Source organism: Arvicola amphibius, chromosome 12 (assembly GCF_903992535.2).
Source record: "Arvicola amphibius chromosome 12, mArvAmp1.2, whole genome shotgun sequence".
Taxonomy (NCBI): domain Eukaryota; kingdom Metazoa; phylum Chordata; class Mammalia; order Rodentia; family Cricetidae; genus Arvicola; species Arvicola amphibius.
Window position 1 is genome coordinate 13858327 of NC_052058.2, and position 10767 is coordinate 13869093.

Genomic DNA, 10767 nt, shown 5'->3' on the forward strand with positions numbered 1-10767 from the left:
TGTTTAAACAACTGAAGCAAATTATAATGAGCAATAAAATTGAAGCAGTAATAAAAAGACTCCTCAAATAAAAACCCCTGAATAGAGTCACTGCTTAACTCTACCAGGTCTTTTGAGAAGAACTAATACTAATCTTCAAATTATTCTGTAGTACACAAAGGAAAGAAATACTGCCAAGCTTGCTTTATGAAGCTAGTGTTACTCTGACACCAAAACTGGTAAGTACAATAAAAAAGATGATTGTAAACCAATGATCCTGATTAATATGGATGTAAAACTTATCAATAAGCCAGACATGTGGCACATGACTTTAAATGTAGCACGTAGAAGTCAGAGCTCTGTGTTTGAGGCCAGCCTGGTTTACATAGTGAGTTACAGGCCATCCAGGGCTATAGAGTAAACCCTACCCCAAAACTGCAAAACAGAAATGAAACAAAAAAAAATAACAAAACATTTCAATAAAATGCTTCCAAACTGAAACCAAAAATATATTAAAAAGATTTTTCACCATGATCAAGTTGGTTTCATTCCAGGGATGAAAGGATGGTTTAACATGTGCAAAATTAAAATGAAATATACAGCACTAAAAAAATAGAGTTTATGGTCAACTGAATAGATGCAGAAAGGGCCTTTAGCAAAGATGATCCCTTCATGATTAAAAATTATGAATTTAGAATAGAAGTAATATACCTCTCTCAACACAATATGGTAATTTATAGTCAGAAATAAATACTCTAGTCAAAAATACAGTAAATGAAGTGAAAACAAGAAAGCATTTGTAGTCAGAAGTTTCTGTCCCACCCGGTCCCACAGCCATTCAGTCCCAAATAAACACACAGAGGCTTATATTAATTATAAACTGTTTGGCCTATTGCTCAAGCTTATTACTAACTAGCTCTTACAACTTAAATTCACCCATAATTCTTGTCTATGTTTAGCCACATGACTTGGTACCTTTTTTCAGTGAGTCATGATCATCTTGCTTCCTCTGCATCTGGCTGGTGACTGCATCTCTGCCTTTCCTCTTCCCAGAATTCTCCTAGTCCGGTTGCCCTGTCTGTACTTCCTGCCTGGCTACTGGCCAATCAATGTGTTATGAAACTAATATGAATGACAAATCTTTACAGTGTATGAAAGCATTATCCCACAGCAAGCATTTTTCTTTAAAATCAGGAATGAGACGTGCCTGGTATCTCCTCTCTTCATTCTTATATGATGTTAGAACTCAGAGTAAACAATAAAAATGAAACAAATTGCGAGAGGAAAACATAGGCAAAACACTTCAAGATACAGACATAGTTCAGAAAAGAACTCTAATAACAAAAAAATAATAAGCATGCATTAACAAATGGGATCACATAAACTTTTGAAGGGGAGCACATCAGATGAAGGGGAATGTGAATCAAGTAATACCACACTAGCTCTGAATAAGGTATAATCAGGGATTCTTTATTTAAGGGGGGACTCACAGATCACAACAGGGAACAGGAATGGGATCCAGAGCCCAGGTGTGAGAACAGAAAGAGAGAGAGAGAGTTCAAGAGCAGTGGGCATGCACCTTTTGGTACCCAAAGCCAAGCCCAACCTTGTCTAGCCTCTCAAAAGCCATTGACTGAAGGAGGCTTCCCTATCACCTTCCCCTTTTGTCTAAATAAAAGAGTTCCAAACCCAATACAAAACTATATACTAGAAGAACAGATAGCAAATATAAAAATTAAAATTACAACCAGCATAAACAATATTAAGCAAAAAAACATATGCTAAATATTTTAATAATTATTTTATCCTAAGGTGTCAAAGTCTTTTATTAGAAATGGTTTGGCTAAATCATAAGAGGAAAGTAACTACAACTATCTAGTCTTCAACCCCATTGAAGACCTGAGAAGGGAGATAATATTACTTGAGTAAGCAGGAAGTACAATCAAAATATGAAGTAGATGACAGAGACAACTGACTACCAGGGCAATCACCCAAAGTCTCATTTGTAACATTGGAGCAACCAACTTTGGCTAAGGTCTAGAGTAACTGACAGACCATTTTTAGAGGCAGGAATTTTCAAAACTGTCTTACCCTGTTTTGGCAAGGTTTGGCAGTCTTTTTTCTTGTATATCCTTCTTGTCCTGTGTGGAAACCATGCATTTTGTCAGTGGTTGAGACATGGGCAGTTCCTTGCCCAAAGGCCAGTTTTGTCAAGAAGAAAACAAGCTTCAAGTGAAGTATCTTCAGTGCTCAACATTCTCTCGGGAATGGCTTGGTGCTGCCAGGAGCAATCATGTCTCATGTCAAACAGAACTCTAACTTATTTAAATGCTATATTCTACAGTTCTTTGAAGTGGTTGAAGACTACCTACCTATGCAGAATACAATCTCTGGCTGGACGGTGGTGGCGCACGCCTTTAATCCCAGCACTCGGGAGGCAGAGGCAGGTGGATCTCTGTGAGTTCGAGGCCAGCCTGGTCTACAAGAGCTAGTTCCAGGACAGGCTCTAAAAAAGCTGCAGAGAAACCCTGTCTCGAAAAACCAAAAAAAAAAAAAAAAAAGAATACAATCTCTGTATATCTAAATAACCTGATTAGTCTAACTATAAGTATGACAAACATGGATGACTATTGACCTATAATATTTAATACCTATATAGCTCAAACACTAAGACTTTATATTAGAATATTAAAAAAATCTTTAAACAGCTGTGCAGCAAATGAGGACAATGGCCCTGGAACTCCAGCTCCAGGGGATCTGAGCTACTCTTCTGACTCCGTGGGCACCCACACACTGTATGTATGTAATGTAAATTAGGGCAACAACTCTGAAGTGTGTGTTTAAAAAGCAAGACAACTAAAAAAAGAACTCCCACTTGCCAGCTGTTCATTTAGCACTCTAAAATTATACAGTACATTCATGTTTAAACCTAGATCAGATACCACTCCTGGGAAAATACACAAAAGTCTCTAAGTCTTTGTACCATAAATATTTGTTCATTTGTTTATTCCTTTAGTTAAGGTCTTGGTATTAAAGCTAGGGCCTGGATGACGTTTGGCATGCGTTCTACCATTGAGCAATATTCCCAGCCTCAGGAAGCCTTTTTGTCCAGGACGCCCTTGAGTTCCTTCTGCAGCACAGGAAACCTTGAACATGAGATCATCCCATCGCAGGTGCTGAATAATATGGATAATGCTTGACCCATAAGACCAGCTTGTAGTTGTTTATTGGAGAAGTGAGGTCTATAGGAAGGGAGCTAGGTCACTGGACACTGTTGAAGGGGACAGTGGGTGTCCTCTCCCTTTTTGCACCTGCTAAATGGAAAGGACTCTGCTATGGTACCAAAGTCAGTGAGCCTCCAGTAACAGAAAGCAACAGGGCAAACCACTCATGGGCTGGAACCCTCTAGAGCTCTGGTGCAGACCCAGCGTGTCCTCTTTTCAGCTGATTCTCCTCGGTGTAATTGTACTCAAGTTTGCTATAATCCCATCGCTGGGCGAGGCCTGGCCCACTGGTAGGAATGCAGCACTTTGCTCATGGGCTTTGGAAAATGTTAAACCACACAGGGGCATAGGTGAGGAGGTGAGAGCCCCAAGTCGCAAGTCAGCCCCCTAGGACTAGATTTAGGGACATGCATGTCACAAAGAAGTATGGTAGCAGGAGTGGTAGCTGATATCCATTCCAAGTCCAAGGCTGGAGGGTCACCAACTCCAGCCCAGCCTGGATTAGGGAGTGAGGCCCTGTCTTAAACAAAGGTACAGAAAAAATGAATTACAAAAAAACAAAGCAAGCATGAAAACAAGCAGATAGTGTGGGTCTGAGGAAAATGACTGGAAGGAAGGAAAGGGAAAGGAAGAGAAGCAGCTCTGAGGAACTTTGCTAGATGACGGCTGGGTTGGCTTTCAGAGGAGGAGGTTTCCTCTGGGGTTCAGAAGTCATCTGGTCAAGGCACCTTCTTGAGGAGTGGGTGGTTTCAAGCAGCTTGAGCTACCTTGAAGGTACCTGGAAACCTTGCTAGATGCCGTTCCCTGCAGTCCACAGCCAGAGGAGTTGACTATGGCAGAGGTGCCAGGAACTCCTGATCAACAGGGGGTCTGCTAGAAATGGTGGCAAAACCAATAAGGAAAGACAGCGGAGCCTGAGGGCTAGTCTGTGCTTTCCCAGTCTGAGAACTCCAAAGCCAGCTGCCACACAGAGTCATGAATATTCCCCACTGCTCAACCGCCTCTCCTGGCTTCAGGAGCCAAGAACATAAGTTTCTCTACTGGAGTCACCTGCCACAGAGAGGAGACGGGGAGACTGAGACAATAGCACAGTGATTTTAAGACCACTAAGCTCTCCTGGAATGGGGCTCAAGAAGGGTTGTCAGGGAGGGGAAATTTAGCCTTGTTTTCAGATGGTTCTGTCAAAGCCGCTGTAGGAGAGCGAGGGACAGTGGCCCAGCTGAAGCAAGTCACAACAGGAATGCCTGCTCAGGGATCTCCATCTAAAGCCCTTTCTTTGACTTCTTGGAATATGGTTGTTTACACATGAGACAAGTGACTAGGAGACACAGAACAGACACACTCTAACATCCACTGCTAGGAAATCTCTCGACCCACCTGACCAGAGGAAACATTAGCCGCAAATGCTGCCCTGATGGGCTGACCTTTCAGTGTGTTTGCAGTTGACTTTGCTGCCTCTCTGTGACTCACTTCTGCAACAGAAGGACAGAGTAAAGAGTTCTAACAAATGACTCTTCAGAAACTGCGTGGACCAGTCTGAGCCTGGCTCCTCGCACTTTCTCCTTTCTTGAGCTGGCTCAAGCCAGGAAGTAGCAACATTAAGAGTGCAGAAGGCCTCTCTCTGTGGCCATGTCTTCTGATAATGCTGGACGCTCCTTAAATCTTATTCATTTTTGGCCAGCCTGGTCTACAAGAGCTAGTTCCAGGACAGACACCAAAGCTACAGAGAAACCTTGTCTTGAAAACAACAACAACAAAAAACAAAACAAAACATACAAAAAAACCTTATTCTTTTTTAAAATAACTTTTTTCTTTGAGATTTGTTTTTATGTGTATGCGTGTTTTGCCTGCATATGGGTCTGTGCACCACATGTATGCAGTGCTTACACAGGCTCAAAGAGGTTGTTGAATCCCTGGAACTGGTGTTACAGATGTCTGTTAGCCACTATGTGGGTGCTGGGAATCGAACCCAGGTCCTCTGGAAGAGCACTAGTATACTCTACCACCTAGTCATCTCTTCAGCCCCAAATTTTACACCCTTTAATTTTTTTTGTTTTGGTTTTTTTTTTATTTTTTTTGTTTTTTGTTTTTTTTGTTTTGTTTTGTTTTTCGAGACAGGGTTTCTCTGTAGCTTTGGAGCCTGTCCTGCCTGGTCTACACCCTTTAATTTTTGTTTGATAGTATATTGTTTTGAGACAGGGTTTCTCTTACCTAATCCTAGCTGCCCTGGAACTCACAATTATATGGAACAGGGTGACCGCCAACTCAGAGAGCCACCTGCCTCTGCCTCTTGAGTGCTGGTATTAAACGTATGTGTCACCATGTCTGGCTGCCTTTTAATTTTTTGATAGTGTTGTTTCCTTAAAGACTTGGGAGCCGGGCAAGCCTTAGCCTACTCTGTGGGGCTTTCTGGCTATGGACAAGTTCCTTGGACTCTGAGTAGCCCTTTCAGATCTCTTTTCCGGGTCTCTCAGGGTCCTCTTCCACACTGGGCCAGTGAGGAAGACCTAAGCTAGAGGATGATGTGGAAGAGGTGGCGTGGCACCAGAGGGGCAGCACGGTTTCTGCTCAGGAACCCGCTCTCCTGTCTAGCCATCTGCTCAGGACCAGTAATCCTTAGTGCAAAGGCCTTCGGCACGGGTCTCTGTGCCTAAGAACTTTCTCTGCCCTTTCTATTTCACAGAGTTCGAGTGTCCAAGGTCAGCCCTTAGTGAAGAAGGGCTGGAGCTGACCTGTGTGCAGCTCTGCTTCCTTGCTGCTCAGAGAGACCTTTTAAGTCACGTGACGTGCAGGGAAAGGAGAAAACACAGTGAGTGTCCTCATCCGTGCAGACGGAGAGATCGCCATGGCAAGACAGTCCAGGAGTTGTCTGTCCCAGGAGTCAGGGTGGGGTTCAGTTTCCCTTGCCCACTGGGTGGCTTCTCCATGCCTGGCTGCGCCCCAGCCTGGGTGTTCCATGGTTCCTAAGACTTCCTTTGCACACACTTCTCTCACTTTTCTGACCTATTTCCCACTCCCTTGCCCTTCCCTAAGGTATGTCTCCCGAGAAGCCACTTACACCCTGATCCTTGTCTCAGGGTTGGTTTTAGTAAAACCGAAAAATTAAGCAATTGCGTAGGAAAGGATTTTTCAAAGAGAAGGCCTCTGAGCTGAGAGCTGGGCATAGGAAAGGAGTTGGCCAGATTGGAACCAGTACGGGGATGTGGGGGAGGTGGAGGAGGCCCTAATTTGTGCCAGTCTTGAGCATGGAACAAAGGACTGTGTTGGGGCTGGCACACAGCAATGGGTAGGGACAGGAGAACACGACATGTAAGAGGCAGGCACGAGCCAGATCCTGCAAGGCTGCCCGTCACAAACACGGGCATGTGTACAGTGCGTGCCTATGTGGCCGGCCTGCCTTCTCTTTCCTTCTCAGCTTTCCTTAGTTCTATGACCCCAGGCTGGAGGCAGAAACAGTTTGCTCCACTTCTTGGAATGTGAGATGACAGGAAGGAGAGTGGAGGAACCAGCCATCAGTGTGGATGATTTCCTTCCAAATTACTGAAATTCCATTTTGGCATTTAGACACCCAGTTCCCAACTAAAGACACCCCTTCCCAACCCCTTCTCTCATATGTGAGCAAGGAGGCTCTTTGTGGATATGAAACTCACAGACAGTAGACAGGCCTTAAACTTAGAGTGAGGGTGGCTTGATGATCCGGTTATAGATCCGGTTCTAGATCCGGTTTCGGTTCCCCACCACTGTAAGAGGAAGCTGGCCAACCTGAAAGAAGTCACTTCATATTTTTGGATCCTCCTTTTTCTTTTCCTTGTAACGAGGACCAGACCATCCACTTTGCAGTGTGCACAGTAGAAGGAGGCAATGTCCTTAAACTGAAGCAGGATGCTCACGTTCCCAGGGTGTGCACGCTCAGCTCTCTGTGCTTTTGAGAACAGAAGTGATAGGACTGGGGAAATGGGTAAAATGCTTGAGGTAGAAGCATGCAGATCCAAGTCCAAAGCCCCGTAAACTACCTAAAGCTGGGGAGGGTGCCAAGTGAGTCTCCCCTGGGACCTGGGACACCACAGTCTCTGAGCTTTTCTCGTCCTTTTCAAGGGGAGAGAATTTAAAGCTAAGTTTCCCCAAGTACAAATGTAACCATATGACATAGAGAAAATACAGTGAAATACAAAAAAAGGTAAATGCATTTTGATTGACAGCACATTTGGTTACCTTTTTTTAATTAAAGTAAAATTTAATGGTAAAGATCCTGCAGTAACGTAGGCATTTCGTGATGTGCTTACAAAGTGATAGATATAGGTGAAGACCCCACCAGGAATGCTAATTCAACAAGCAAGTGCCCTGTAGGCAGAGGTGAGCACTGTAACAGTCAGACCAACTGAAAACCAGAGTGAGTTCTTAATATCATGGAGATCTGAGTTTAAATTGTAGCAAGACGGCTTCTGACCATCACTGATCCCAAGTCTAATCAGGCAAAAACTCAGACTGGGAGCATAGCTCATTTGGCAGGGTTCTTGCTGGGCATGTCTGATGCCCTACATTAAATTACCAGTGAGAGAGACAGGGTGGGGAGATAGTTCCACAGTGTTGGCTATTATAAAGCTTGGAGAGGATTTTCTTTGGCTGTGATATTTACTCCAGAATCTCATTCCCTTTTGGAGGCCTCTTTATCCGTGAGTAGGGACTCAGGGTGTCATCCATCACAAAATCATACAGTACTTTGATCCAGGATCTGTGATGGGGGAGTTTATCGTAGTACTCAGCTGCTATTTTCCTCACCTGGAAGTGAAAAACACAGCAAGGTGAAGAGTGGGTGTTACTGAGGCCTCGCGATGATGGGGTGCGTGTCTGATAGACCGAGGGACAAAATACCGAGCCAGCCAAAGGGCACCACCTTTGCTCCAGGTTCTTTGTGAATAAGGACAATCTACACATCATACGCACAGTTAGGGCTCAGAAGTGTTAGGAGATGTGCAAAATCTATTACTTGGTAAAATAACTCAATTAAAAATCAAATCCCCTTGTAGCCTGTATGTCCATTCGTCATGCTGGTGTGATGGGCTTTGTTTAGATGGGTCTTTCTTTGCTTTCATTCTTTGGGAATTTTATACATGTGTGCAGCATATTTCATAATATCAATACCCTGCCCTTACCAGGCCTGACCCTGCCAAAGTCTCCTTCCAATCGCATGTCTCCTTTTCATAACCCACTGAGTTATTCTACCAAGTAATAGATTTTGCAGATCCTGTAACACTTCTGAATCCTAACTGTCATGGCCAAATGTAAGAATCCAAGAAAGTGAACTTTAGTAAAATTAGTCTGTCAGACACTGGGTATACACTGTGCTTTATGTTTTTTAAGTGAATTTTTGCTTGATAATACAAACCAGTTTTCTTTAAAAATGAGCAAGTAAAGACTAATTTGGATCATATAATGATCAGAACTAAAACAATAAATGGAAGCTTCACTTACCTGTGGAAGGCGGCTTCCAGGAATATTGGGGAAGTCATGGTGTTCATTATGATAGCCCCCATTGAACATGAGGAAGTTCAAAGGCCCGTAATATGAGGTGGTGTCTTGCCCCTTTAATAATATGTAATGGTCAGCTATAAAATGCCCAGAAATTGGGTTCAAACCCAGGCCAAATAGGGAGGCTGCCAACATGTAGACTAAAGATTTGATTCCCCAAACATAGTAAATTATACTGTTAAAAGTGATCTGGGTCACAATATTGATAGTTTCCAGAGAAGTAACTGGTTTGTGACTGACAAAATAAGGTCGAAGAAGAATAAACAAAGGCTGGAAAACAACCCATATGAGCTTCCTGAAGGTGGTGCAGAAGAACCAGCCCTCAAAATGAGAAGGAGCATCCACATCGATGCCATCTGCTCCAAGGTATCGATGATGGTCCATGTGATACATTTTATAGGAAATTGAATATGGAATCCCAAAAGGGAGGTTTGCAAATATTCCAAACCAGCGGTTCCACAGCGCCCTGTAGTGGCCAAAGGGGAAATTGTGGGAAATCTCATGGATAGCTAGAGTCATGGAGTGGTTAATGGAGCTACCAAAGACAAAGGACCAAAATAGGACCCATTTCCACTCCAAGTCTTTCACTAAGTAAAAGGAAGTTATCTGGGTGAGAACCATCACAGTTATGATCCAGATCAGGTTGGGGTCAGGCTTCATCAAGGATTTTATCTCTGGATACTTTGCTGTAAGAAAAAACAACAACAACAACAAGAATCATAAGTGGCTAAAAATACAGCTATAATTACAAAAAAATACAGTGAACATAGCTAAGAAATTATGATGGGGCCTGGGGAGAGAGCTCAGCTGGCAAAGCGCTTGCTATGCAAGCCCGAAGACCTGAGTTTGACCTCCAGAACCCAAACTAAAGCCAAGATTGCTAGCACGCCCTCTCCCTCTCCCTCTCCCTCTCCCTCTCCCTCTCCCTCTCCCTCTCCCTCTCCCTCTCCCTCTCCCTCTCCCTCTCTCTCTCTCTCTCTCTCTCTCTCTCTCTCTCTCTCTCTCTCTCTCTCTCTCTCTGTGTGTGTGTGTGTGTGTGTGTTTGGTTTTTCGAGACAGGGTTTCTCTGTGTCACAACCCTGGCTGATCCTGAACTCACAGAGATCCTCCTGGTTGTCTTGTTGTGAGCCCCAAATCTTGGAACTAAAGACATATGCCACCACTGCCTGGCACTAGCATGATCTTTTAATCCCCATGCTAGGGAGGCAGAGACAGGTGGATCCTTGGGACTCACCGTCCAGCCAGCACACACCTGGTGCACACATATACACTTAGACACATACACATTAAGTAAAGCCTCCTAGCTCAATATTTTACTTTCTCTAGGGGTGTAATGACAAATCAAATTGAATAAAGTATTCTGTCCCTTGAATAAACAATTATTTGTCATTTATTATTTAGTTAGTATTTTTGAGCATTTAATAATAATATGCAAACACTGTATGATATAATAAAGGAGCATAATTATTTATTTTCTAAATATTCTTGAATTTAGGTGGCAGACTTTGTGCTTGAGCAAAAGACACCCTTGTACAGGTCAAATCTATCTTCTCCTTTCCCGCCTCTCCTGGATACACTTCCTAATCTTTAGCAACAGTGTTTCCACTTCCAAATCAACTTGCTGCTGCTTTTCCGTGTGCAGGAGCTGTGGTGCACTTCCTAATCTTTAGCAACAGTGTTTCCACTTCCAAATCAACTTGCTGCTGCTTTTCCGTGTGCAGGAGCTGTGGTGCTTACCCCACTATGTCTGCTGTTATTTAAATACTGCCCTCTAGTTCCATACATTATCTACAAAGGATAGCACGTGTGTAGCTCTGTGTGCAAAGGTCAACGAGGAATTGCTCCTCAGCCACTCTTCACCTTATAGTTTACATTTTTAAAAAATACCTTTTTTATTTTATGTGTATAAGGTTTTTGGCTGCATGTGTGTATGTGCACCGCGTGTGCTCCGTATACATGGAGGTCAAAAGAAGGCGTCAGATCTCCTAGAACTAGAATTACGGTGGTTGTGAGCCATCAGGTCCCTGCCTGGGTC

The 10767-nt window shown here is 43.4% G+C and overlaps 1 protein-coding gene across 1 annotated transcript; it reads right to left on the bottom strand.

Annotated features, from left to right (window-relative positions):
* Window positions 1–7701: 7701 nt before the first annotated feature.
* Window positions 7702–9407, bottom strand: LOC119827894 (sphingolipid delta(4)-desaturase DES1-like). The gene is made up of 2 exons (XM_038349838.1): window positions 8676–9407; window positions 7702–7982 (listed from the first exon to the last, which is right to left on the bottom strand). The coding sequence occupies exons 1-2, from the start codon at window positions 9390–9392 to the stop codon at window positions 7836–7838; spliced, it is 864 nt and encodes a 287-aa protein (XP_038205766.1). The 5' UTR covers window positions 9393–9407; the 3' UTR covers window positions 7702–7835.
* Between the last annotated feature and the right edge of the window lie 1360 nt (window positions 9408–10767).

Excerpts from the sequence above, each read along its gene's own strand:
- LOC119827894 (XM_038349838.1), bottom strand. The coding sequence starts at position 9,392 with ATGAAGCCTGACCCCAACCTGATCTGGATCATAACTGTGATGGTTCTC. Across the intron at positions 7,983-8,675 it reads CTGGAAGCCGCCTTCCACAG|GTGAGGAAAATAGCAGCTGA; the intron begins GTAAGTGAAGCT and ends TTTCACTTCCAG.